At 53.7% G+C, this 27,408-nt stretch overlaps 7 protein-coding genes across 7 annotated transcripts; 1 reads left to right on the forward strand and 6 right to left on the reverse strand.

Moving 5' to 3' along the window:
• Positions 1-3,776: 3,776 nt before the first annotated feature.
• On the reverse strand, positions 3,777-5,713 carry C8A04DRAFT_13344 (amino acid permease-domain-containing protein; the record flags this gene model as incomplete). Its single annotated transcript, XM_062777672.1, has 5 exons — positions 3,777-4,215; positions 4,273-4,352; positions 4,428-5,314; positions 5,384-5,455; positions 5,527-5,713. The coding sequence occupies 5 exons, from the start codon at positions 5,711-5,713 to the stop codon at positions 3,777-3,779; spliced, it is 1,665 nt and encodes a 554-aa protein (XP_062635698.1).
• Positions 5,714-6,763: 1,050 nt separating this feature from the next.
• C8A04DRAFT_30123 (uncharacterized protein) lies at positions 6,764-8,495 on the reverse strand (the record flags this gene model as incomplete). The annotated part of the gene is made up of 2 exons (XM_062781262.1): positions 6,764-7,590; positions 8,144-8,495. 2 exons carry the CDS (start codon positions 8,493-8,495, stop codon positions 6,764-6,766), a joined length of 1,179 nt encoding a protein of 392 aa, XP_062635699.1.
• A 2,327-nt stretch (positions 8,496-10,822) lies between these two features.
• C8A04DRAFT_13371 (TAF6-like protein) lies at positions 10,823-12,303 on the forward strand (the record flags this gene model as incomplete). Its single annotated transcript, XM_062777680.1, has 2 exons — positions 10,823-11,210; positions 11,279-12,303. The coding sequence occupies 2 exons, from the start codon at positions 10,823-10,825 to the stop codon at positions 12,301-12,303; spliced, it is 1,413 nt and encodes a 470-aa protein (XP_062635700.1).
• A 546-nt stretch (positions 12,304-12,849) lies between these two features.
• Positions 12,850-13,635, reverse strand: C8A04DRAFT_38431 (uncharacterized protein; the record flags this gene model as incomplete). The annotated part of the gene is made up of 3 exons (XM_062784236.1): positions 12,850-13,297; positions 13,404-13,482; positions 13,596-13,635. 3 exons carry the CDS (start codon positions 13,633-13,635, stop codon positions 12,850-12,852), a joined length of 567 nt encoding a protein of 188 aa, XP_062635701.1.
• Positions 13,636-16,535: 2,900 nt separating this feature from the next.
• Positions 16,536-18,206, reverse strand: C8A04DRAFT_38432 (major facilitator superfamily domain-containing protein; the record flags this gene model as incomplete). The annotated part of the gene is made up of 3 exons (XM_062784237.1): positions 16,536-17,209; positions 17,271-17,626; positions 17,689-18,206. 3 exons carry the CDS (start codon positions 18,204-18,206, stop codon positions 16,536-16,538), a joined length of 1,548 nt encoding a protein of 515 aa, XP_062635702.1.
• Positions 18,207-20,396: 2,190 nt separating this feature from the next.
• On the reverse strand, positions 20,397-22,486 carry C8A04DRAFT_30127 (peptidase-like protein; the record flags this gene model as incomplete). Its single annotated transcript, XM_062781263.1, has 5 exons — positions 20,397-21,003; positions 21,066-21,137; positions 21,198-21,388; positions 21,453-21,471; positions 21,525-22,486. The coding sequence occupies 5 exons, from the start codon at positions 22,484-22,486 to the stop codon at positions 20,397-20,399; spliced, it is 1,851 nt and encodes a 616-aa protein (XP_062635703.1).
• A 3,493-nt stretch (positions 22,487-25,979) lies between these two features.
• C8A04DRAFT_38434 (ATP-dependent RNA helicase fal-1) lies at positions 25,980-27,298 on the reverse strand (the record flags this gene model as incomplete). Its single annotated transcript, XM_062784238.1, has 3 exons — positions 25,980-26,038; positions 26,089-27,129; positions 27,196-27,298. 3 exons carry the CDS (start codon positions 27,296-27,298, stop codon positions 25,980-25,982), a joined length of 1,203 nt encoding a protein of 400 aa, XP_062635704.1.
• Positions 27,299-27,408: the final 110 nt, after the last annotated feature.

Below are 27,408 nucleotides of genomic sequence, written 5' to 3' on the forward strand. Positions count from 1 at the left end.
TTCTGGCCGTGATATGGGGCCTACACAAAAGAAAAAGTGCATTTGTAGCAATGATACCCTGTTCTGCGGGCAGCCTGAAAACAGGACAGAACTTTTGGGAAAGCTTGGAAAGAAGTAAAAGAAATCTTATAACAAAAATATTAATAGCTTATAAACATGTTACAATCAGTCATTGGTGCCTCGAGCTTCATGAATAATGTCATTCAAAATGCATAGGTATTTATCTGCTCTATCGCTTTTAACCCAAGCCAAACTCCTTGGTCCGCCATGCGCGTTTTGTCTTGTCTATGTCTATCGATGCAACGACCGGAAATTTGAACAGCGTTGGAACCAACAATCAGAAAATCCGTAACACCATTTTAACCATCTCTCGTCCTTACTTCGTGACCCTGAACTCCTCGCATGCTGATGAAAAAAAGAAAGGATGCAAACCGAAAGATCATTCCCCCAACAACCGTCGCCCCTGCTCTGCACTCAGATGAGACAGTCACCATTTGATTCCCTCCAAGGCGGTGCCAACAAACGAATCACCCTGTTACTTTCCCGGAACTCGTCAACGACGGTCGTCGCATCCCGGCTCGTTCCGTTGAATCCCGGCGGAACAACATAGCCACAACATGGGATCTCATCCCATCATCGCTCGCGATCCCATCCTCTCAGATGGCTTCTTCACAAGTCAATAGGCATCCTAGTTTTCGCGTTCGTCGTCCATGGTCGCCCTCGAGTTGTTTTGACAAGCGGCAACGTGCGCTGGATGATCCGGATGAAGGAGCGGGAAAGAGTCCGCTTGAGCGGGACCGCCTGGAACATGATTTGGAGTTCTTGCGGTCTTTGGTCCATCGAGAATGAAGTGAGAAGAGATGATGAGGCCGGACAGGAGAGTCACGGCCGAAAGGATAGAAAGGAAGAGATTCGACCGGCGATGGGGGTTCGAGACTGAGGAGAAGACGACGCAGACCGCGGCAGCAGCCGAAAAGAATATGGGCTAAGGCGAGGAAGAAAAGTGTAACAACCCAGCGAAAGAAAGTAAACAACAACAACAACAAAAAAAAATAAAAAATCCCCCAATCCAAAAGTGCAGGCCCGGCTGCTAGACCACAACAGAAGAAAGGAAGAAAAAATTGGACGAAAAGACTATTCCTCACAGACTGATCGACATGACCACCAAGTCCTAGACCCAGCCCGCCCGACCCAAGGCGGGCAGGGCAGAGACTATAAGAGCTTCGAAGCGGCGGGCCCACCCACCTGCTTTCCCGACCTCCCGCTTGGCTTGTTGGACAAGACCGAAAGCAAGTGGTCGCTGTTGGGGCCGCGTTGCTGACACCCGCAAGCCGCAGCCGCAGCGGGTGTGTTGTTGGCCCACATTTAGTGAGAGAGATGTATGTATCTTCCCCAAACCCAGCGGCACGGAAATTTTCTTGGAGAGGGGTTTTTCTTTTTGACTTGCTGTGTTCTGCGCGCTTTTCCAGTAACTGATCGTGCGACGGGCCGGATTGCCGGGTGTCAGATCTGGGGGTCCGGTTGGTAGGGGGGCGGCGAGGAAAGGACGGGGAACGGGTTGCGGGTTGGTTTGGGCGATTTTCACGTGAGATTTGTTGGAGACCAACTAACTAACTAACAAGCGGCACGGGAGAGAGGGTCCGGCGTGGTCGACCCGTTGATGGATGGGGGAGTTGATAGGACTGTGCCGCAGGCCGGGTCTGGGGCCCGGAGGTCAGGTTGGTTTTGGGGAGGAGGGGAGTAGGGAGAATGAGGTTGTTGAAACGTGTTGGGATGAAACAGGGATTTTGGTGGATGGGTAGAAAAGAGTTGATGGATTTTGAGGTTTGGAAATGGGGGATCGGGGGATTACGGGATCGCTGGATTAACGGATTGGAGGGTTTATACTGCCGGATTACGGATTACTAGATCGGGGAAATTGAGGTACTCCATTCCTCCGGGTTCTGAACCGGGGCTTTTGATTGTTTTTAACTATGACTGAAACATTTCAAGAGGCTGGGGGAAGATGCTCAAAAGGAGCCGTCTGGAACCGAACACTGAACAGTCATCGGGGACTTAAACGCATCGCCAAGGATAGAAGAGTGCCATCTATACAATTTGTTAGTGCAGATTCAGAAGCTAGCATGGAACAAGCGTAAGCACTCACTTTATAAACATGGTCTCCAACGAGCCGGCCGCTCGGCCCGAGTCAAGGCCTCCAATATCTTCCTTCGGGTCGAGGCTAAAGCTCGCACTTGTTTGTCGGATAATGTATTAGTATTTGAAGGATCTTTCAATGCCCAGACACCATCGTGTTCCTCCATCGCATTTGGGCTGGCTGGGTACCTTGTATTTTTTTTTGAAAAAACAAAACTCCAAACGTTGACCACCACCACTGCCAGCCCATCACCACGGCCCTTCAATCCTCCTCAGAAACTCCAGCGTCTCCTCTCCAACTGTTTGTCCCTTTTCCCCGCCCGGTTCGTTCCCGTTAACCCCCTCATATTTATTAATATCCCCAGAGCTGGGGGTCTTGGTGGTGGGCTTTCTACTAGCAGTATTCCCGCCGTTCTTGGTTGCGGAATCCTCGCGGGCCCGGGCGGACTTTGTGCTCCCGGTTCCCGCGGCGGGTGACGATGTGCTTTGGCCCATGGCGGCGGGCTTCTTTCTGTTTCCTTGGCGAAAATCCAAGGATCGAGGCGGCGGGAGGAGATACTTAGATCCTGGTATCTATTTTTTTGTAAGTGCTCGACGCGGCGGGTTGTGGGTGATGTTCCGGTGTGAGCACCTTGGAGTATGTACTTACAGTGGTAGTTTGGTGATGGTTCACTGCACAGGGTAAACGTGTGAGTGAAAACGGAAGACGACTTACCTAGTAGGTTGGAGGATAGTGTGATCATCGGTGACACGAGAAACATGCGTTGTCGTTTTGCTGGCAAAGGCATTGTAAACTTGCGAGGATTTGTGAGTCACATTGGCATTGTCCTTGGCCTAGCCAAGGCTTTATTGATGATATTGTAGAGTTAGCATAAAGTGTGGGTGGCAGGAGCAAGGACGAGACACAAGTGGTTACGAAAATTGTTGACATCAAGTGAGATTTGATGTGCTTTAAAAGGTAGTTTTCCGGAGCTCCGCATGGGGACCGGCGGGTCTAGTGTGCACAAGTTGGCATGAACTCTAAGTGTTCATGGTAATCACGCACGATAATACATATTCACCAACAATAAGACAAAGACCGGGGCTGTAATTATACTATATCCAACTATTACCTTGACTCAAAGTCAGCTATTCTATACAACGACATCAAGGAATACGCACAGATTTAGACTTCTCCTCGGCAGCTTATGCTGATTAAGAAACTGGAAAGAAAGTTATCACTACTACGACTGCTAATATTCAATATCTAATCTTGAAATCTATGGACTTTTCGAACCTGCTGAACCCTGTTCCTGGCACATTTGTTGTGTCGTGGCCTCGTTGCACAGTCTAGGAAGGGGACGGGTTCAAAGATACTGTGGGCGGGGATAACGGGCAGAATCCCAGGATTCTATCAGTCTGAGCTTGTATAATTACAACAAACCTTGATCCGAGAATGTTGGAGATAGCAGAGGATGTGATATGAAAACCCCTGGCACAAATCTACTATACGAACGTCTCTATGCCCACGCCAGGTTTAAATCATCCTAGATGGCCTCTAGTCATCTAGGCACAGGTGGCCATGACTCGCAAAAACATACCAGAACTCCATGCCTTCTAATATGTAGATATACCTTAAAATGCGACACCCAAATTCAAATTTACCCATCGATCCTCGTGTACCCATGCCTCGCACCATTCCCTCGACCCACTAGAGACTCCTCCGCCTCCTGCAGCAGAGGACGCTCATCTTCAAACGACTTGCCATCATCGCTTCTCCTCTCCCCATTGGTACCAACATCCAATTTAGTCGCCAAGTGGTTACCCGTCCTCGTCCAGAAGAACCAGTATGCCACACCCAGAAACAGAATTCCCAGGCCGACCAGGGGGTAAGCATAGTATGGGTATCCGTCTGCGCTCCAGCCGCCGGATGGTGGAACAAAGGGCGCAAGTACGAGGAAGATGTTGAGGAGGAGATAGATGCCGGCGACTGGGAGGTATGTCTGGAACGGCGAGGTCCATTTCTCTGATTTGTTGAACCGCAGGTAGATGAGCCCCGCGGCAACGAATCCGTTCATCCAGGCGTTGGGGTACGTGTATCTAAACAGTGGTGATTAGTCAAGCCACTGAAAATATGTGGTGAGATGGGGACCTTACAAGTTGACAATAAAGTTGTATGCAGGGCCGGGGGGAGGTGCGACGAGCACAGTCACAGTAACTATCCAATGTAGGAAGAGCTGTTGTGTACGGTTAGTATGATTAGTCAAATGCACAATACCGAAATGCTCTGTGGGATCAACAATAACACGTACCGAAGCCGCCGGCGTGTTGAACGGTTTTGTGGAAGCCCAAAACCTGCTCCACGGCAAGATCCCTTCTCGCCCCAGCTCCTGGTTGACACGCGAATGCGCAAAGCTGACGGCCAGTACGTTGCCAATGTTGCTGAGCGCAACCAGCGCAGGCAGGCTTCGCGCAAGAGCGCTGTCCCCGAACATGTTCCGGAAGAACAGGCCGGCAACAATGACCTCGGACTTGGCCAGTTCCCCCTTCGGAATGGCGGCAAAATATGCGACGTTGGCGAGAGTGTACAAGATAGTGACACTGATCACCGCGAGGGGGCCGGCGACCTTGAGGGTACGTTGTGGGTTCTTCAGCTCTCCAAGCACATAGTTGGCGTTTTCCCACCCCTTGTAGCTGTACACCACCTGGAGCATGGCCGTGGCATAGGCATAGGCCCCGCCTACACCATATCCATCTCCCTTTTCGATGGCCCAGAAGTCATCAAAGTTATGGGGATCCGGAACCATACGATGGCCCGCGAGCGCGGCAAACCCCGAGAAGACAATCAGGAGTAAAACGAGGACCTTGAAGACCCCCAAAGCATTCGTGAGCCCGAGCCCCCATTTCGGGAGCACGCCGTGCAGGAGAACGACGGTGGTGGCACAGCATACGGCGATCGTCCGTGGGATCCAGCCGTCCGGCATCGGGTGGCCGGTAGCCAACAACACGTAACGGCCAAATGCCAGGGAGTTGCTGGCGGAAAATCCGAGCAACACGATTTGCACGGCGAAGACGCTCGAGGCGAGATACAGCGGTCGACGGTACACTCGCTCTAGGTAGTTCTTCTCTCCCCCTGATCGAGGGATGGCAAGGCCGAACTCAAGAAAAACGCTCAGGCCGGAGAGGGTGAGGAGGCCGGCTGATGCAAGTTAATAACTGGCAGAAATGAGGAGTAATTAAATGAGTAATCAGTGCGAGGCTTCCTTACCGACTGCCCACATCGACAAAGTAATTCCCACAGAGCCCGTGGCAGCAAAAATGCCCGATGGCGTTGAGAAAACTGCGACGGAACAACACTCGTTAGGCGGGGGTTTCACCAGAAGTTCCGAACTCAGGATGGTGAAGCCTTACTGCCCGTTCCAATCATCTTGTTGAGAATCAAAAACACAGTCCCAGCTGCGCCAATCTTTCTCCTGGAAGAGTTGGGGGCCGAGTCGCCTGCGACGCCCCCAGCAACAATCCGGTTCCCGGATTCATCATCGTCAGAAGGCGGGTCGAGGACCACAACGACGGGCCGCTTGCCATTTCGGTCACTCATCGGAGAATGACGGTACGGGCCGCGCTGCAGATAACGCTACAACGAAGCAGGGAAGGGGGGAAAAGAGCCGATTGTTGGACGATCCAAAACGGCGCTCTGTTTCGGGGGGGCCACTGTCCTGTTAAAAAGGAGTCGAGTCCAGCAAGCCACACGCTGCACAAGCCTTGACAGAAGCAAAAAGTTGTCGCGTGGTGCAAAGGCCCATGGAATGCCTGGGGGAGGCCACAAGGGCCCCTGTGAGGAAGGCGTGGTCATGCTGCGGCAAGGGGAGAGGACAGCAGCGAATGGCGTGCTTGGCGGTCTCAAGGGTGTTTGGATGGGAGCACCCAATTGGGCCTGGTTGGTTTCGGGGCCCCACAGCGACAAATCGGACCGGAGCGGCAGTTCCCGGTGCGGGACACGTGCCGATAACCGGGAATCACAGCCCGGCAGCTTGGCGGGGCGACGGGTTCAGGGCCGGACTGGGGAGGGAAGGCATGACATGGCTGATGGCTCACATGAGAACCTGGAAGCGGGGATTTGTTTGGCATAGGTAGCTCATGCAACAAAACAAGACAGGGTCCTATTAGATTTTATGATTCGCTCTTCACCCAACCGCAACTACCTGATTAAGCAAATCGAACTGTATGATGTGACCAATCTCGTCGAAACACACTAGTTAATATTTTTTTGTCTTTGCATCTTACTTCCAGATCCTTCAGCAGCCAAGGAAATAATGAAATGAAAAGCAGACAAATCAAAAACAACAGCGGAAAGGACAGTCTTTAACTTTCGGACAGTAAAGGATGAGGGGAGTAGAGGGAACCAAGAAGAAAGGAAAAGATTTAAGAAATTTTGAGCAATAACAAAATATTACGAGACGTCCAAGAACTAGGTCAAGGACGTAACTGCTTTGCATGGTCAGCTTTAGCTTTAAAACAAGCGAAGCACACCAATGAGGAAGCATCACTTCAGCCATAGTTGACTTACCAGCAAACTGCCAAACACCTTTTTTTCTTTTCAGATTACCTAGTCCAACGGTAACCCAACCAACGAACCGAGTGGAGGCCCCTACTGACCCGGCCATCCTCGACCTCCTCCCATACTTCCACCCGGCGGTCCGCTAGAAGGCGGCATCTGGTAGTTCACATTCCTCTGTGCAGGAGCATAGGGATCATATTGCGTGTTGGCGAAGACCTGGTGTTGTGACAGTTGAAAATGTTGAGGTTGAGGTGGGGGGGGGTGACGCAAAGCCGGGTTGTTGACAATTGGGGCCTGTTGGTGCTGGTGTTGCTGTTGAGGTTGGGGTTGGGGAGGCCAGGTCGGGGTGATGGCAATCGGGGGGTGTTCGGGGGGTCCCGAGTAGCTATGCTCTGGGGTTGGGGCAGCGGGGAGTGGATGTGTTGACTGTGACGCAGAAGTGGTACTGGGTAGCGAGTGATGATGGTGAGGTTGAGGTTCAGTAAGCTCAGTAAAATTGTTGCTCGCCATCGGTCTCGGTGCTATGCGTTGAAAGGCTCCAGGTTCCCTGACTCGGGACTGGGTGGCTTTTGTCGACTTCAACACGCGCCCGCCCATTACACGGTCAGGATCGTTCGGCTTTTTCTTGTTACCCGCATTTGACGGGCCACCTGTCGCTTGCTTTGTCTGCTGGTTTTTGCGGTGTTGAGGCGCCGTGTTTGCGTCGAACTCGAGTCGGGACTCAGCAAGACAATGCCCATAAATATCGTCTGCTAATTCGGTGCCAAGAGAAACAATTGTGTCCGTATCTGGGCCCAAAGGCTGCGATTGTAGCTTCTCTTTAAATTGACAAGGGAAGATTTCTTTGGCGCGAAGCCTCGCCACATCGGCGATGTCATCAAACTCGATCGTCGCTGCTTGAATCCAAGGTTCGTAGTCTAGACCAGGAAGGAGACAAAGGTTAATGAGAAGGGGTGTCATTGGGCATGACGTCTTTGAATCAAGCGATGCACAAACCTGGACTGGGTATGACATCGTCATTGGGAAACAGTTTTTCCCACAACAGTTCCCAAGTGTTGACTTTCAATTTCTGCTCCCGCTCGATCAGTTTGGCTACCATATTCTCGTCAATGCCGTCTTCAGGATCTCTGGCAGCTCTCTGTTCTTCGGTACGGGAACGATGGTGCGCTGGCAACAGGTGCTCGGTTCTGACATGCCTCCTATTGTAGAACAAAATCCCAGTCAGAAAGTATTTCAAGGTTTGACATCTGAAACAATGATCTCCCAGTTTACGGCTGGTGTTTGTTGTTGTTTGTTGGGGGAGAAAGAAGGGGAGGTGAGTGGGGGGGGCTAGTTGAGGGTGTACGAACTTGACATCCAGGTAGGTGCGGAATTCTTTGTTGCAGTTCGGATGGTCTCTCACGTTGAATCGTCTCTTATTTCTCTTCCGGAAGGGGCAGCTGAACGGCCTTATATGGGATGGACCGCTACAGGGTTGTTGGTTGTGAGCCTCATCGTCGTCTTCGTCTCCGTCCCCATTATTATCGTCCTGTTGTTCTGAGCCAGCGTCACCGTCGTCCGACGCAGGGTGGCTGTCGTCATTCTGCGACTGTCGATGCTCGTTCTGTCCCAGGTAACCGCTGCGATCGGACCGTGGAGCGGCATAATAGCCATAGTTGCAATATGGTCCGTGGTCGCCAGCCACAATCGTGAAGGGCTGCCGGTCCGCCGATGGAGCCTGGGGGAAATACTGGGGGTTTTCAAGACTCCCGCCCAGACAGAACCTAGCCGAATGTGTTTCGGCCTCGGAGTAATCGATGGGTGCTCCCTGGGCCCATGCCATAGGGCCGGGCAAGTTCCGGGGAACATGGCCCAAAGCACTCCCAGGGCGGGCATCTAAGTGGCCTTCGGCGAGGTTGAAGATGGTGGAGTTGTTAAACACAACGGGAACGTGAGTGGAATTGACAACACTTGGACTTGAGGGGCAGGACTGGGGTCTTCTGCGAAAGGAAAGCTTCGGGGAAGGGCGCAAGGCTGGCGAGATAGGGGCCACGCCGCTGCGGCTGAGGGCCGCTGAGGCCACCGATTGCTGAACCATGTCGACTGAACAGTGAACACCCCCAACTGTAATATACGCGGTAATTTGGGTATGAGAGTAAAGGTAGTAGGCAAACTGACTCGATGACGGAACGCTACTGAGCGGAACTACGGATTCTGTGGTCTTGTTATCGAGGGCGCTTTATATATAATATCACACTTCATTGAGTTATCTTAGCCCCCCTCAAACCACCTGTGGCATCTGACAACGAAACTCCAAAATCTAGAAAAACCCATGTCCCATGGCAGACAAAAAGTGCACCTTCTGGGAGCCGCAAAAGCAACTGATGTTGTTGGGTGACCTGGGTCCCGTCGAAGGCTGTGCTCAGTGTGCTGTGCTTGCCACTTGTTGCCTTGCCAGCGGCCTTGCCAGCGGAACTCTAGCGAGTTTACTTTGGAGAGCTGTTATCAAAGTTACCACACCATTATGCAAGGTGGCACCCTCCCCGACCGGGCACCAGGCCTGGTGAAGCCGGGTACTGATGTGAAGACTGGAAAACGCTGTCCATACAGTATTTTGAGAAGAATTTCCCCAGTCTCGACTAGGTACCAAGGCTAACAAGCATGCGAGACGCTAAGATTTGGTGCAATTGGTCGCAGACTCGAAGTTGACCTCGAATGGAAAAGAGAACCAATCAAGGTGCGCGTCTCTTCCAGCCTTGGACGGCCGCAGGAGTTTGGCCAGGAGCCACGGGCCCACGGGCAGACAACGGCATCTTTCTTGCACACCGACATTTCTCCAGAGTCCAACGGTTAGTGTACATGTTCGCGAAATTGCGCGTGACATCGCCCGAAATAACTGGAATTCACCACCACACGCAGCCGACGCGTGGAAACTCATGACGCCAGTGTGAATTACCTACCTAAGATGGGTGTGTAACATGTTACACGCCCTGCAGCTAGCAAGCAAGGGCCGACCCGGCATCTGGGCTGAACAGGGAGGGCGTGAAGTTAGTGGAGGCTGCGGGCTTGAAAGGCGACCATGCAGTTGAGAAGGCGACGACGGACTTGAAAGCCACACTGCCAAACGCGGCTTTGCGGCTCCGGAATACCTCCAACGAACCGCCTAAATCGACGATGCAGTTCACTAGATTGACGGTGCAAATTCCAGAAACACAGCAAGAGGCGAGGAGATCACCACCACACCCACTTTTGGCTCCAGCCTTGATCAGTCCCCCTCCCCCCGAGCTTGCTCATCGTACACTTAAACAAGCATCGATTATTACACCTCTCGGCCAGGCTTATCAATTATGGTATTGAATTGTCCAAAATACAACAACCAGTAATACGATTACAATCGCGACACATTGTATATCGATGTAATTGGCAATCCTGGCAATGAGGTACGATAGGTAATCGAGTTACACGTCGTGATGCATGTTTGTTTTGAGTATACGGTGATCAGGGGTGGGAGGACTTATCGGAATTTTGCATTGTGAATCTACCATAGCAGTGCGCTACACCGTTAGTTTAGGCATGTCGGCCTCAAGGGAAAAGTCACTCGTTCATGCCCTTCAGCGAGGGCCCAATTGTGGCACTGCTCTTACACCGGGTTTGCGCGAGGGTGGTGTGGAGGAACTTGCCAACACGCAGTTTGGGGGCTCTTGGGGGCCGCGAAAAAGAAATTTCGAGTTGGACTCGCAGTCCGGCCCTTCGGGGGGATGTGAAGAGGAATAGTCGGTCAAGCCCAAGGAGGCTCTTCGGATGTGTTGGTGATGTGGTTTGATGCAAAGCTTTTCAAGAGTGTGGTTGCGAATGGTTCAGATGCTTTCGAGAAAAGCTGCCCTGGTGACAGCCCTGTGAGCTGGGCTCAGGAACCGTTCGGAGTCAGCCGTCCCTTAACGTTATTGTGGATGGCCAGCTCTTGTGGGGCACGGACGCTGGAGCGATTGGAAGCCCCACCATGTTCTCAGCCTGCCATTTGCTGATTCGGCACCTTTGAACCATTCCAATGCAAGCGCTTCTTCGGGTTGCATCAAACCGCCAAACCATTTCGCGACCTCCAAAACTGCCAACGCCCTCTGCCTCATCGCCCACCTGGCCGCAACCGGTTTGCGGGTCATTGATGGAAACATGGCAGCGAACGATGGCCCTAAGCTCCTTTGGAACCCTGACAACGTGCGAGACGTTGCCGATTCGATCGGAATTTCGCTCTCGGACGAACCGCTCCGCGTGCTCGCCCAAGATGTCGAATACCGCATCGGCCAAGTCATCATCGAGTCGCTGCGCTTCATGCGTGCCGCCAACCGCACCACCCTCACCGTTCAGGACATGTCTCAGGCGCTGAAGGTGCTCGACGTCGAGCCGCTGTATGGCTATGAGTCCACCCGGCCGTTGCGATACGGCGAGGCCAGCCTCGGGCCCGGCCAACCGTTGTTCTACATTGACGATGAAGAAGTCGACTTTGAAAAGGTGGTCAATGCCCCTCTTCCGAAGGTACCACGGGATATGAGCTTTACGGGTAAGTTCTAATTCGCTCGATGTGTTCTGCTTTGGATGTCCGTTGCTGACCTGGCATCCCGATTACAGCCCATTGGCTCGCGGTTGAAGGCGTCCAACCGTCTATCCCCCAGAACCCGACAACCGCCGAGACGTCCTCCAAGGACCTCCTACCCAAGGGCCCCGGCGCCAACCCAGCCCTGGCGGCTCTCGCGGGTAACGACAATGTATCCTTCCGACCCTCAGTAAAACACGTCATCAGCAAAGAGTTGATCCTCTACTTCGATAAGATCCAAGCCGCCGTGTTAGACGAAGATCCCGACGAAGAAAAGAGCCGCCTTCGGGAAGCCGCCCTCGAATCAGTTCGCTCCGATCCTGGCTTACACCAACTACTCCCTTACTTTGTCAACTTTGTCACCAACCAAGTCACCCACCACCTCGACGACCTCTTCATCCTCCGCCAAATGATGGAGCTGGCCGAGGCTGTCATCCAAAATCCCAACCTTTTCCTCGACCCCTATGCCAGCGCCCTATCCGCGCCCGTCCTCACCTGCCTGATGTCACGCAAACTGGGCAACGGCAGCGGGGCGTCATCCGAAGACTCACCCGACACCCTGCGTGAGCAGTACAACTTGCGCGAGCTAGCCGCCAGCCTGCTGGAGATCCTCGCACGCAAGTACGGTGCGAGCAACGCGTTGCTGCGGCCCAAGCTGACGCGCACCTGTCTCAAGCACTTCCTGGATCCGACGCGCTCGCCCGCTGTGCTGTTTGGTGCTGTGCGTGGTGTCGCTGCCGCCGGTGGCCCGGAAGCCGTGCGCGTGTTGGTGCTGCCCAATATGAAGAGCTTTGACTCCGCCGTGCTGCAGCCGCTATCCGACAAGGGCGAGTCCCACGCGATGGAGCTCGAGATGTTAGTGGGCGGGATTATGAAGGGGGTGGAGAGCCTGGTGGGTGGGTCTGGTATTGCCGTTGCTAACGGAGTCAGCGCACCGGAACTGTCGAGGGAGGCGGAACAGGTTACGGAGTTTGTTGGGCCCATTATTGGTCAACGCGTTGCGCGGTTAAGGAATCACACGTTGAATAGGGCGATCCTGGAGGTACGGCATTTGGAATAGGTAAGGAAGGGTTTTCGGCTTGACTGTCCGATACCCTAAGGCACGGTCATGGCGTTTCGGCAGGGAGAGTGAGGTACACTTGGCGTTAGGGGATCCTTATCCGGCGGACATGGATGAGTTCTATTATTATTTACTGCTTATGCTCCGTCCACTTAGGACTGGGACACGAATATTGGGCTTTATTTATTTCGGAAAAGCAAGACGGGCGTCATCAAGCGACCATCGATACCTCACATTTCTCAACTCACTGTTGCCGTATGCTTGATGTTCGGCCCGGGGTTTATCTGACAAAGAAACAGTTCGTGTTGGTGACAGCGTAGTCCATACATGCAGTTCCATCCTGTCTACCCCTCTCTTGCCCCTCGTAACATTTCCCTCATCTCCGGGTTACAGTTTTCCGATGGCATAACCCAACCGACCCGCTACCTCCCTATGCCCCGCCGTCCCAGCCCCTAATCCATGCCTTCCATTTATCCATACACCCACCGAGTTGAGCCTCCAATATCTCCTCCCTAAGCAGTTCCCTTTCTTTTCCCCTGCTTAAATTTAAAGGAGGAAAGCAAGGTACAACCCCCCCACGATCGACGCGCCCCAGATATACCACCCACTCTTCACAATCGTCTGCCTCTGGAACCCCTTAGCCATATCAAACAGCAAATGCCGCACGCCATTAATCGCATGGAACGCAAACGGCCACGCCGCCAAGAACTTAATCCCACCCTTCAGAGCCACAGGCAGCGCGCCGAAAGCGGCCGCGAGCGAGGCGCTCTCAAGGTGCCAGCCCAAAAGCGGGGCCGCGAGGTAGGCCGTGGCGAAGACGTAGAGCGAGCCGCTGAAGAGAGACCCCGTGATGCGCATCCAGATGGAGCCGCCGAACCAGGTCTGCTGCTTGTCGTATACGGCGAGATGAGGCGAGACGGGACGGTTGAGGCGCTGCTTCGCGAGGATGGCGTTGGCGTCGGCGGGGGTGAGGTGCGGTTGGGTTGCTACGGGCCTATTTGGTTGGGAGGAAGGGGATATTAGCCTGGGTGAGGTGGGTGGTGTGGTATGACGGGTGTGATATTTTGTTTGGTGGGGAACTCGATCAGGAGGTAACGGACCTGGTCTGGGTGGTGGACAGAGGCTGGGTGGCTAGCCGGGCAACGTTGGCGGTGAAAAAGACATTCGGCTTGCCGGCCACTGTTGTAATGAATGCATTGTTAGCTCGTCGTATGCTTCGACATTCCCGAACCCTCCCCTTCTCGTCCTGGTCCCCCGCTATGAAGTGCCGCAATTGAAAGAGCCAAGCGTACCTCGGCGAAGCGTCGTCGTCGCCGCTCGTTGGGCAATCATGATTGTATTCTCCGTGCGTGGGCGTGTGGGCTGATGACAAAGGAACGAGCCGAACCAGCAAGCGTTGAGGCTGTCGTGATGCGAGATTTCAGGTTTCAATGGTGATGCCGGCGGGACTGACGAAGTTGCGCTTCGGAAACAAACCCCGGCCAGTCGGCACCTCGGCTTCAGCAGCCAATCACAACGTCGGCGATTCGAATGCCGCTCTTGGTTGGCAGTTGGCTGGAGCGTGCGGCTCCAAGCACGTGAGACAGGATGCTCTACGCCCCACTTTTAACACGGCTTTTCAACGCCAACTCTCCACGAAAATTTTGTTCCTCTTTTTTTTCCCTCTTTCCTCTTCAGATAGTTATAGGTGTCCAGCCATGGCATTGCTGCCTCAATCGGCAATGCATGTGTGGCGCGGGTGCTTTGGCGTCCATGGATGCCCTAAGAAGAAAGAGATCCGTCGTTAATCACTGTCGTCAGGACATCAATCTGTCGATTGTTTCATTTTTAGAGATCTACATTTCCGAGCGCAGAGAGGAAGTGCTGCCCGAATCGTGAAGTGAATTTCTAAGGACATATTTTCGGCCCGTAGGAAGTCTGCAATCCCCCGTATTACCTATGCTAGCAGGCTCAGGCCGGAAATAGTCCTTCTCAGATGGATCAATGAGCGATTTGGAGCATCGTTGGTGGAACCTCAAAATGATGCAGTATCAGCCGTGGAAGAAACACGCACCAATTGAGCTGGTCCGGCCCACTGCTGTGGCAGACTAGAATGCGCCGAAGATGTACCGCTTCATCAGGTACTCTTTCGTCATTTCAATGAAGAGGTAATCGCTCTCTAATGTATTTCGTGCCCTCTGTGTCACTTCTGCTGCCTCACTCGCTATGGATGACGATGTCCATGGCAAGACGCTGCTAGTCCCTAAAAAATACGCCGACATCAAACCAAGGAATTGAACTCCAACTCCTTCACGTCCGATGCCCTTCCAACGTCGTCCGCAATTATATCACGACCGCGTGGTTCAGCATCCGCGTGCCAGCCAAACGGCTATATGCCACATAGTACTTGGTTTGGCCCAGTTCATAGGCGCGTAAGACGACTCGCACACGGGCTTGTGTGCCGGACCGAGTTGAAATGACTGACGAGTCAAGAGCCACGATAGGTTTTGTCTGGCCCCAAGCTGGTTGATTCCTGAACAGATGGTGATCGGGTCCAGAAGTGAAACCAGGGCCATATTCACCATGTCTTCATCCCTAGACCTATCTTTTTCGAGGGCCATCGTCTCCGGGCTGATGACGTCCAACTCATGGGTCTTGATATTCTCCGCTGAGCCCGAGGAAGCTTGCGGAGATGGTGTTCGGCGAGCATTTGGTGGGGTGGTTGTGCCAGGTGGGTACCAACTAGTACCACCACCAAAAGAACAATCCCCAGCGACAAGCCGGGCGACAGAAAGCCAAATTTGGACGACACTGCCGCTGCCACTGCCGCTGCCGCTGCCACGTCTAGTTTCCCCGGCCGGTAGCGAAGCAAAACGCGGGCTTCTTCCTGGTCCACAAGGATAGAACCGCGCGCGAGAGCAAACACAATAACTCCGTCCACTTGAACTTCCCTCCAATTTTCTTCGAGAACAAAATCTGAGCAGTAAAGGGGGTACAGGAGATTAATAGAAGGGTCAAGGGGATGAATCAGAGACTATATCCCCCGACAAACTGAAGTCTGGGCGCGACGGGAAAGAGGTGACCGCGGAGGGTCTTGCGTTCTCGTTATCGGCAGAGAGCAGCCCGCACCACGATCGCATTCCAGCGGCCGTCGTTGTGGTGGTGAAATAGGAACTGGCGGTGGTTCACTGAGCGGAGCGGATGTGGCGAAAACCCCCAGGCGCACGGCAATAGCAGCGTGAAATGGTTTCCCTGTGCGCCGTATCGTTGGTTTAGGTACGTCAACTGTGCCAGCATGCTCTCAATGGCAACGTAACCAGTACCTGCGATTCAGGGGCTTTGGGATCGGGGGCTTACCGCAGCCCATATACTGCTACCGAAAGGCCCGTGCCGGATGAAGTCATCCCGGCTGCCTTGGTTATCCTGGATATATCTAGCGCTCGTACATCCTCATGGCCGGTCGACTTGGGCGCTGAGCTTTGCCGCTCGGCCAGTTATGGTCTGCGAAATCCGGGAGGGAACAGGAAGAAAATAGAAGGGCAATGCTGAAGATGGAAAAGAAAAGGGGAAGAACGAAGAAGATATATGAGAGATGAGGTTAGGGGACCACAAAGACACTCCGGAGTTGGGAATAGAACTCGTAACAGCACAAAGTAACCGACACTTGAAAGGTCATAAAAAGGTCTGCTAATATGTCTTCCCTGAGAGAGCGTTTGGACTATGGCACATTATCTCATCTAGCGTGTAACATATACCTCCTTCACTACAGCTTATTTGAGTCTGTAAGTTGCTCAAGGCTCACGGTCCCGATTAGGGGTGGAGCCCCTTCGACATACTTTCCTCTTTGCCTGTATATTTTAAACTACACATACGAATATACGGACATGGGTATTCGCTGGAAGTTAGAGCAATAGCCTCCTGTAGTCAATCGGCAGAGATACGTGGAGGTGGGTAATCGTGACGATGGTACCTAGATGCGGGATAGGTGATGGAAACCGCAATCATAGAGGAAGCTTCTTTGGGGGCAGAAGTTCAGGAACCCGGCTGGAAGGTGATAGAGGGGAAGTGGGTTATGTTTTGTCGTTGACACTGTGCCTTTTGAATGTGAATCCCTGCGGTATATTTATCATCAAGTTCTTTCCTGTGCTTTGGACAGTAACACTGCAACTTCATATCCAAGTATACAAGCCACCGATCGGTATATTGTCTCTCATAGCACTCATTTCCCAGGCATCAACCCCCGGCCCGTTACATCAAATCTTATCCTCCTTCTTCTCATCCACATTCTCGGCGCCGGCGGCCGTCGGCTTCGACTCAGCTCTCTCCAAATCATCCACCTTCTTCTCCGGTACCACGTTCAGACCCGCCGGCAACGCCTTCTCAAACTCGCGACCCCTCTTCTCTGGGCCAAGCGCGGTGGTGACCACAATACCAGTCGCAATGATGGCCGTCGCAATCCCCATGGTTGGGCCGTAGGCATTGACCAGCTTACCGCTCTTGCTGGTAACGAAGTGGCTGCTAGCGATCGCGTTCACAATCTGTGCAGACGGCGACGAGATCATGTTTCCGAGCTGGTAGGTCAGGCCGGGGAAGGAGGAACGGTAGGCTGGCGGGGACAGCTCGTTGAGATGGATCGGAATCACACCCCACGCGCCCTGGATGAAGAATTGCTCGAAGAAACCGGTGGCTGACAGGGCGCGCTCGCCTTGGGGCAGGATCCAGGCCGGAATGAGGACACCGCTCATGAGGGCGGCCACCACGATAGTGCGGCGGCGGCCGAACCACTGCGAGATGTAGCCGATGATGGTGCCGCCCACGCAAGCGCCGACCTTCATGAGAATACTGGCGCGGCTGGCACCGGAGTTGTCGAGTTCCTTTTGCGTGAGCATGAAGGTCGTGTAGCTGTCCTGGGAGGTATGGCTGTAGTCTGATGCGTAAACCGTTAGCACATGCACCGTTATGAGTGTGACGATGAAACAATCTCTTACAGTTGAACCAGGTCATCAAGATGACGCTGTAGACACACAGCTTCCATTCCTCGCGGAGCATCAACTTGGTCTCCTTCCAGAAATCCGAGACGCTAACATGCTGATGTCCGTGCTTGCGCGCTTCCAGGAACTGCTGCGATTCGGGGAAGAAGATACGAATGATACCGACACCGATGGATAATCCGGCGGCAATCCAAAACACCGTCTTCCAGCTCTCCGGGTCGCCACCGACACCGAGGTTGACACAGGCTGCAAGAACATACCCGAAGGAGTACCCTTGCTGCAGAATACCGGACATAAGACCTCTAGCATCCGGCGGGCTGTGCTCGAGAGCCATGGCGATGGCGTTTCCGTAGCTATTTTGTGAAAGTCAGCGCGCGCTCGAGAGGAAAATAAAGTTTGGAGAGGAAAAGCATACACTCCACCCATGAACAAGCCAAAGAGCGCGCGCACAGCCAGAAACTGCTGGAACGTCGAACTGTAGATGGTCGCGATCTGCAGCACACCCAGGACAATCATGTTGAACACCATCGGCCACTTGCGTCCCCACCGATCACCCGCCAGACCAAACATGGCCGCGCCGACTGATCGCAGTAGCAGCGTCAGCGTGATCGCGGTCGACACATTAGTCACGGTCGTGTTGTAGTACTCTGACAGCTTGACTTGCTGGATGGATAAGGCGTGGAAATCGTAGGCATCGGCGGTCCAGGCGGCCAGGCCGACGATGAAGAAGAGCCAGTCGCGCAACGAGAGCTGCAGCATCAGGCTGACTGGGTTACGCAGGGGCACGGGACGCGCCCATTCTGTGCTGGTCTCGCCGAGCTCGTTGGTCACGACGACGCGCTGCTTCCAGATGAATAAGTCCTTCCAGGATTGCTTGGCCGTGGCCAGCACGCCCTTTGCGATGGGGTCCGCCGGCTCGTGTGTTGATTCCATGGTTCCCCCCCTTTGCTGCTGGTGATGTGTTCGGGCGGAGATGCGGTGAATTCAGAGGAGATTAGGTGGAGGAGGGGGAGACAACGAAGGGAGGATAGGCACCCCAAAAATCCAACCAAATCACGCTAGGAGGGCGGCGTCTAATATGTACCGCCGTGGAATGCCCGGATGATGCGCATGGAACGAACATGCAGAGTCAAGAAGCCCGATGATGCAGCAGGGCCAAGAAACGGGGAAGGGTCTCACAAAAAGCTTGGATATCACAGGTCGCACGACTTGCGCTCACCGCTCCGGGCAATGATTGTCATCCCCATCTCTCCCCCATGCTGAGTAACAACCAGCGTGAATGGTCCTGTCATGTTTTCCGCCGGGCAAGGTGGTGTTGTGTTGTGAGGAGGAATGACACCCTGAGACGAATCCCTATTTGGGGATGCCGCACCCTGATGCGACAATGGCAAGGATGCTGTGCGGGGTTAAACCCCACAGGTCTTTTTCTCTCATATTTTGCGGAGAGGAAATCGGGGCCCCAGACCAGATAGAATCGAACGAGGAAAGAATTACCTGTTGGACGGTATGCGGAGACAAACAAGTCCGGAGAAATCCGTGGTCTCGTTCATCGCCTAGACGGCACGAGAATTTGGCATTTGCCAAGGTCTTGGTATGGACTGGCAGCAGAGATGTGATTTCTCCGTCTTCACCGAGATCTTACAGGTCGGCGATAGCGTGCTACATAGCTGCACGTGGAATGCTGGAAATAGCCTTGGAATCCATGAGTTTGAAAATTATCTACACTTTTTAAATTAATTCCTCCCACACGGGATACAACCATTAAGGTTGCGCTTGATGCACCGAGAGTGTAGTGTAATGTTGAAGGAGCCTCAGATTGGGGTAGCCTTGCAACAAACTCTCGTTGTCGACCCCAAAGTCTCCAATCCCACCTTGATCCTGATCCTGGGGCGAGAGGAGTCGGCGGGTTAGCGCTGCTGCTGCGGCCTGACATTTCGAGAAACCCGAAAATCCACCTAAAACCGGGCCCGGGGTTATGGGATGAAACTACGGACGAAGCTCGGTTTGTCCGATGTCGAAGGCTATGCCGAGGGTGCTTGTTTCCTGGTACCTGTATCATAGGAAGGAAAAAGTCGGACGAAAAAAAGCTCTTTTCCGCCCAGCCCTCTCTAGCCGCGACTAAACCTAGCCCCGGTCCCATGCCTTCATACCCTGTGCAAGAAAGGCAGAAAAAGTATTAGCGGAGTGTAAGCTCTTCAGAGGGAAGAAGTGCCCGAACGAACCACAACGCAGTTCTAGGCCTTTCGGTGCTTGTTTAGGTTCCGTGGTCCCACCTTCCTCCTTTGCCATTGCCGCGGCCTTTTTCGCCAATTGCCGATCGGCTCCTTCCCCCGCATCCCACCACCCCATCGCCCAATAAGCTTCCATCGCCCTCAATCCCCAAAACCCGACCCCTACCTTCTTCAAGGTTTTGGAGCCGCATCATGATACCAAGAAAACCTGGATTGAGGAGAAAAACACCAGGGGCTCTGAAAAACGTTTTACCAGGCGTCGTTTGTTCTTCCAGGCTGTTAGTTTTGCGTATTTGTTTTCGGCCCTTTATCGGAAAAAGCCGTTGACGATACGTAAGGCTTACTAGGTCGAGCTAGGTCGAGCCAGGTGTCGTCGCGTGGTGAAGTGTCACGCGACATGCTGAGCCTTGTCGTCCGTCCCCTTCGAGAAGCCCATGCAGGCGCAAATAGATTCATCGCATCCCGTAACGAGGTAGCGAAAGGAAACTGTCCAACCAGGGCTGAGGCGGTTCTCAACTACCGGTTGTGTCTGCCGTGGAGGGATATTGCTTGGTGCTGGCTAGGATCTTGGGAACCGCCGAGACTTGAAGTGTTGGGCAAACAGAGATAGTGCTACGATTGTCTTCAGCAAGTATTGAGGTGGCTCCCTTCAGACTGAGACTTAGATCACTTTCCAACGTTTGCTCTTCCTCGGATCCCTCCTGAACGAAAGTTCCAGGTTTCACTTCCAAGCCGCATTATTACGGTCAACCATCGTTGTAGCGGACATTCGACGGCTAGAAAAGAAAAGGCAGTATTAAAACACCATTGATTCTATGACTTAATTACATGATTCACACCACAAGCTGACCTCCCAAGTCCACACCAGCGGTTGCTGCCGCACTCAATCCCTTCACAGGGACAAGGAACCGATGAGCGACAGCTTGATGTCGATGCCTGGCGTGCTAAGCTTGAGGAGCTTGTCAAAGAGCGGCGTACCCAAGCCGGTCACAGGGTCCCAGCCGGGGGTAGCATTCCAGCTAGCATAGGGCACATACGGCGTCGGCAGACCCGAGTACATGTCCGTACCAGTGCAGCCGGTGGAACCGCCATGAACAATATCGGTCAGACCCTCGCTGGCAACCTTGTTCGAGTACAACCACGGGTTGAGGAAACCAAGCGGCGGCTTGCCCTGGGCGAGGCGTGCGTTGTTGAGTAGGCTGATGAGGGCGGCAAACATGGGCGCCGACGCGCTAGTACCGGAGACGAGGACATCCTTGCCCTGCGAGAATACGTGGTAATCGACGCCCTGGGCGGCAACATCAGGGATCCCACGGCCGGCCGGGTTGTAGAGGCCGTGCCAGCGTTTCTTGAGGTGCTTGTCCAGGTAGCCACTTACGGCGGCCTCCTGGTAGGCTGGACGGGGGAAGAGGTCGGAGAAACCGCCCGAGGAGAAGGAGACAGCCTGTTCGGGGTTGACATAGCGGGTACCACCGACAGACGTCACGAATGGGCAAGAACTGAGACGGTTGTTAATCCCAGACATAAGCCTTTCGGCGAGTATTTGATCGAGGAGACTTACGCAGGGAAAGTGGGCAGGAAGCGGGTGGTGTTCTTGCCGTCGTTGGTCTGGCAGGCCGAGCCAACGCCGGTACTGGAAGATCACGTTCGTTAGTCTTCCGTCCTTTTCTCAGTGATTCATGATCCAACTTACTCTCCGGACGAGAACAGGACGGACACGCCGCGGGCGCCCAGTTGACCGATCATATTGCACACCGTCTCGGCGAACTTGGGGGGAACGGACTGCTCATTCTCGCCGTAGGAGGTGGTGAGGGTCTGGGGCAGCTCATCGTCTTTCAGCTTCAGCAGGTAGGAGAAGAAGTCGAGGTACGGCTCGTTGGAGCTCTAGTATCAAGTCAGTACACAGGACTGCCAATATTACATTGGGCTGGAGGATCATCAATCATACCTCGTCCTTGTCCGGCTGACTAAAAGGCTGTCAGTGACCGGTTCAATCATCATGAGTCTAGAATTGGCTTACTCAAGGTCAGGGATGAGCTCGCCACGCCCGCCAGTAATGTAGTAGTTGATGGGTGTCTTGTACGCGATGGCGACGGCGTATTGGATGTCCAGATTCGCCTCAATATCGTCCTGAGTCGCATTGTTTTGGTTGTTCACGCCGCCGTTCACACCGACGGAGGTGAAGTTGTTGTCAGAGATGTACGGGGCGTACGCGTTGGCGAACAGTTCCAGCTGGTCATACTTAGCCCACTCCTCGAGGTAACCAGCTACGCCGAACAAGCTCTTCTTGCTGGGTTTAGCCTGGTACGAGCCGATCTTGTAGAGCGCGCGCAGGCACTCCGGGGTGATAGTCTTGTTGCAGGCCGCCTCATCCAGGTCCTGGGGCGGGATAGCCGCAGCAGCCTTCGCCTGCGGCGGGGCGTCAACCACGTCAAAGACCTGGCTGCGGTCGGGGCGGATGTCGCCGAAGCGCACGACGGGAGCCACCATACGGATGTGCTTAGAGACCTCGTCAGGCACCGAGTACTTGAGGGCCCGGACACGCTTGACGTTGCTGCCGTCGTGGTTCCAGAGGCCGAAATCGGTTTCGAGCAGGGCGGAGGCCTCGCGCGCCGTCAACTTGACGTCAATCCAGTCGCCATCTTCCTTGACCTGGTCGGACGAGATACCGGCGTCACTGAGCCAGTTTCGCACGGTTGAGATAGACTCGGCACGGGGGGCGAGCAAAGCCGAAAGGGCGTCGCGGGAGAGGTGCTGACCGTACCGGGCGTGGTTCGGGTCCGACACTTCGTAGAGGGTACGCTCAAACAAGGCCTCGTTGGGCTGCTGCAGAGCGATGCGCAACTTGAGCGGCGTGTCGTCCGCAGCGTCGGCCAAACGGGTCCAGCCGCGGGGCTGTTCGGGGACAGACTCGAACACGGACGAGCCGCACTGGCCGAGGGCCGCGAGGGCCGCGGTGATAAGGGCGTGCTTGTGAAGCATGATCGCGACCGGAGAGATAGGATGTTGGTGAGGTGCGATTCCTGGTGCCGGCTGGTGACTGCTGAGGGCACTGGAGGGAAGAGGGAGCTAATTGAACGAAGCGGGGAGCGAACCCCGGTGTTTATGGGCGACGGCCGTGCAACAACTGGGCCACTTGGCTCCTGTTGTTGCCGCGGCCGCCAGGGGGAATTTCGGATGAACTGAATGGTTTCCCAACTTCCCCTTTCGGCCCAGATCGACGTGATTGTGGTGGTTCATCCGTTGTTGCGCTGGAGCCACGCATGCTGTCAACCGAATTGACCAATCCGGGCGCTGGAGCCGGCCGGGCCTGCCGTGGATGGCCCCAGCGCGTGGCGCCTGCCTAGCATGCCTAGCGACGCCCAGCAAAAGGAAGGAGGACGGCCCAGGGCGGATGGAACTCCCAAGAAAGCTTAACTGCGCAGCCTTGAGAGCTTGTTTTTTCTGACCTGTCGCTGACGTTTCCCCCCTCCCCTGACGCCCACGGCTCATCCTCACTCCATAACGTTACCGTGGAAGCCGAACCTGCCGTGTTAGGAAGTTCGCACCCCTTATGAGTAAGAGCTCCAATTACGTGCGAGCTTACCGTCCCAGCTTCCTTGCAAGATGATAGCTCGTTCGCGGGAAATACCTGATTGAACCACTTATCAGGGCGCGGAAGAAGCGCTAAACCGCATGAATATGGCGCGCCATGCGGGAACGACACGGGCAGAGCACGGTTAATTTACAAGGTTAGGGAAGATTCACGAGCGTCGTGGGCCGGGCTACACTAGTATAACGGGATCGGGTGAACACAGGCAAACAACCCGATTTGATCTACTCAAAACGCGTAGCAAGAGACTTCAAGATGAGGGAGGGATGTTAAACAAACACAACTCGGGCGTAACAACACTACGTTAGAAATAGTAAGAGAATGCCCATCCGCGGGCAGGGCCAAGTCCTTTAAAGGTTAGTTATGTCCCACTTCAGCCGCGCCATTTCCGTTTCCCACGACCACAAAGTCAAACAGACCGCCTTCCCGCCTCCCTCTAGCTTAGGTAGGACACCAATGGAGCAACCGGGCACTTCCTCAACGTTTGTATCTAGTCTGGCTAGGTGCCATCGTCCGTGGAACTCGGCGTGCGGCTAAAACCCGCCGATCTAGTTTTTTTGTCGTTAATTAGCTGGCGGTTATGACGAACTCGAATGCGAACCGGTTTCATCATTACGTTTCAACATTACGTTTCTAGGAAGGAAGCATTATGTTTAAATCTTCCCGAACGTCCCCTCTTTTGTCTCACTTGCCTATTCTCGACATTGAATTAAAGTTGAACTCGGCACCGAAGTAATAATCCTCTAGGGCAAACCGCGCGAGTTTGCTTGAAATTGAGTGTCACATGAAGTTCCAACCTGACATGTCCCCATAATTAGGTTAAATCTCATCTAAAGTCTAAACTGTTTGTCCTGGTGGTTTCCGTTGCCAGTCAACCATGTGGTGAAAGGATACGGGCCACAGGAGTTTGTGGACTGTGGTACCTTGAAGTCAAGCTAGTTGTGGGCAGTGGTCAATGGTCAAGGAAGGTGAAAACATGCCACGACTATTCATTCACCTACCCGGGAGAAGCATTGATCATATATCTTAGGGGAATCAAAGATTCATTCTCCTTCAAGTCAGTCGCGGCCTTGATGTGGGAGCAGGGCCATGAGCGATGGAGAGGAAAGGGGTGGGAAAAGCCATACCTCGGATACAGGAGACAAGAACAAACAAAAATAGGGATAAGTGTGCTTGTATCATTGTCTCACGGAAACCCGTAACGCCATCATGGAGCAAGAAAGCACAAACCACTCCCTAGCCATCTTCCTCGAGAAACATTTTTAGGATATGTTCCATCCTCTGGGTTATACAATGCTCCCCCGTTCAAAAGTCAACATCTTCTTCCGTTATCACTAATGTTAGTACATGCGATGTGGAGGCGATTCAGAGAACAAACTTCAACCGCAAGGTAGGCCTCGCTGCTTTTGTCTGCGACATAGGTCTTGGAGAATTTACACGCTTTCTTCCAGCAATCTGACACCTTCACCTTATATGTGGATCGGCCTGGCCAGCGCCTGGTGCCCCAGCCGCAATTGTCGACTAGCGGTGTGAATTCAGAGGCGACCATTTGATCCTTGAGGCGAGGCGGGTCGAGTCTGGACTCTGGCGATAATGTGTTTGTGGCGGTACGTGAAGGAGGAGAGCGTGTGAATGATTCTGCCACAAAGTATTTGAAATTTGGTTGCGTGGTTAAAAAATATGAACGAGAGCGGATGAGAGATCGGATCTATATTCTTTTGATCTTGATATTGCCTGTCCCTCCCGCTTACATTGGTGTTGGACCTTGGATGCCTCTCAAATCTGGCTCCTCTCGCCAATTATAGGAGCTAAGTTGGCTGGGCCAACTATTCGATTGGAGACTCTTCTGCCATTGCCCAGACAAAAATCATGCGCATTGTCGAACAGATAAAACCTACACAACTGTGAGGCCACCCGAATGCAAAGAAAAGGTGACAGTTATTGAGAACACCAATGTAGACCCACATGTTGGGCCCCCTCCCGAGGACAGTTCTGTTTTCATGGCCATACTCAACACTCAGACATTAGCATGCCGTACGTACTCTCCAAACCGCTCGGCTCGCAGGCTGCCTTATTGTCCTACTATCCGCCCCGTGGCCGTGACCATGAGATTAGGCGGGGGATGTGTCATGTTTGGCTCAACCACGTCCCTAAGGGCCTCCAAGATCTTGAGTGGCGCTCAAGAAACAAGGCGGCTCTGGGTTCGAGGAGGGGGGGGGGTCCAACGAATCTTCCAAGGCTGGAAAACGTGGAGAGGAAACCTCGGTCGGAAAGATGATAATTATTGCAGATTGTCTAGTCTTTCGCTTTGGCCCCGTTGAATCAGGGCTGGTGATCCCGCAGCCAAACCGTAAGGCCGAGGGTTTTGGGACAACTCGGTCTTGAAATGGGGGACCATGAGGATTTGGCTCCGTTCATGTGCTGTGACTGAATGGGCACAAGAGGCAAGCAAGTAGGAATGGCGCACCGGTTTTGGGTTCTCGACATTAAACGCAGAGCGAATGTCAGGTCTCAAATATTGTATTATCTTATCACGCATTTTGAGCCACTTGAAATCGTCACCTGCCGAGCTGACCGGCCTTTATGAATGGAATGATGTGTAGGGATACAAAATTCATTGATGCTGAGAGGCGGCTAGGATAACTCGTTGGAGTGCCTAAAACAGAATTTTTCCGGCTGTACAATCTTGGGGGTGGCCATCCTCTGGGTTCTGTTAGTCCAAGATCGGGCGAAGTTCTGTAGTAAGGAGTCACCTTACTTTTGGCTTTCCGTGCCCATTTCCTCCCACAACCTTATGACTGTACCTGACGTACAGTGGACTGGATCTGGACCCATGTTTGCCTCTCAAATTTCTTCAATTGCCACGACGTACGGGCCTCTCTCTTATGAGATCAGGTCGGCGACGTTCATTGGCATCTCGTCAATCTGTGTAGAGTAGTACACTGGGAAACGTTAGTCAGGGCCTGGCTTTGGAGGGTGAGCGCTAACGTACACTCAATATCACGCAGGATGCGCACATCCTCGCTAGTAACGAAGTTGATGGCAACGCCCTTGCGCCCAAAACGGCCCGAGCGACCGATGCGGTGGATGTAGTTCTCACGGTTGCTTGGCAGGTCGTAGTTGATGACCAAGCTGACTTGCTGAACGTCAATACCACGAGCCCAGACATCTGTCGATATCAACACTCGGCTGTTTCCCTGCCTGAAATCCTGCATAATACTGTCGCGTTCCTTTTGTGGCATGTCTCCATGCATGCTGCTGACCGTGAAGTTGGCTTCTCGCATCTTGTCGGTCAACCAGTCGACCTTCCGCCGGGTGTTGCAGAAGATAACGGCTTGGGTGATGGTGAGGGTATCATAAAGATCGCACAGCGTGTCGAACTTCCAGTCCTCCTTTTCGACGGCGATGAAATACTGCTTGAGCCCTTCGAGCGTCAACTCGTCACGCTTGACGAGGATGCGGACGGGGTCGGTCATGAATTTGGTGGTCATGTCGAGAACATCGTAAGGGAGGGTAGCGGACACCACAACCACCTGTGTCGCGGGCGGTAGGTAACGGTAGACGTCGTAGATTTGTTCCCGGAAGCCCTGGTTGAGTAGCTCGTCGGCCTCATCGAGCACGAGCATTTTGATGTGACGAGTGCGCAGGTGGCGCCGGCGAATCATGTCCGCGACACGTCCTGGTGTTCCGGAGACAATGTGCTGCCCGTAATCGAGTTTACGAATGTCCTCGCCTACATTTGTTCCGCCAATGCAAGCGTGGCATTGCACATTCATGTAGTCGCCGAGCGCCATCACAACACTTTGGATCTGTGTCGCAAGTTCGCGGGTTGGGGAGAGAACCAAAGCTTGTGTTTCCCGCACCGCCGTGTCGATAACCTGGAGCATGCTGATGGAAAAGGTGGCGGTTTTACCCGTACCGGACTGGGCCTGGGCGATGGTGTCGCGACCTTTGCAGATCTGGACGATGGCGCGAGACTGAACGGCGGACGGCGACTCGTATCCATAAGCGTAGACACCACGAAGGAGGCTCTCTAGATCCGGGCATCGGCGTTAGTGGATGGGCATCGTGGGGCTTCTTTTGCTGCTTTGCGACGTACCCTTCAATGACATCGATTCGAAGGTCGGGTGGACCGTCACCTCCTTCGAGGTGGAGAATTGAATCTTCTCATCGGCTTTGCGGTCGATCCCTCTGTCAGCCATCGTCGCGGTTTGCTACAATGTCGATTTGGGTCTTGATCCTGGAAGAACGGGCGAATTTGGGTGTCGAGGTGGACGGCAGGGTGTGTGGATGCGTCTGTCTGGATGCGAAA

This window comes from Dichotomopilus funicola (assembly GCF_033296635.1).
Source record: "Dichotomopilus funicola strain CBS 141.50 unplaced genomic scaffold C8A04scaffold_46, whole genome shotgun sequence".
NCBI classification, from domain to species: domain Eukaryota; kingdom Fungi; phylum Ascomycota; class Sordariomycetes; order Sordariales; family Chaetomiaceae; genus Dichotomopilus; species Dichotomopilus funicola.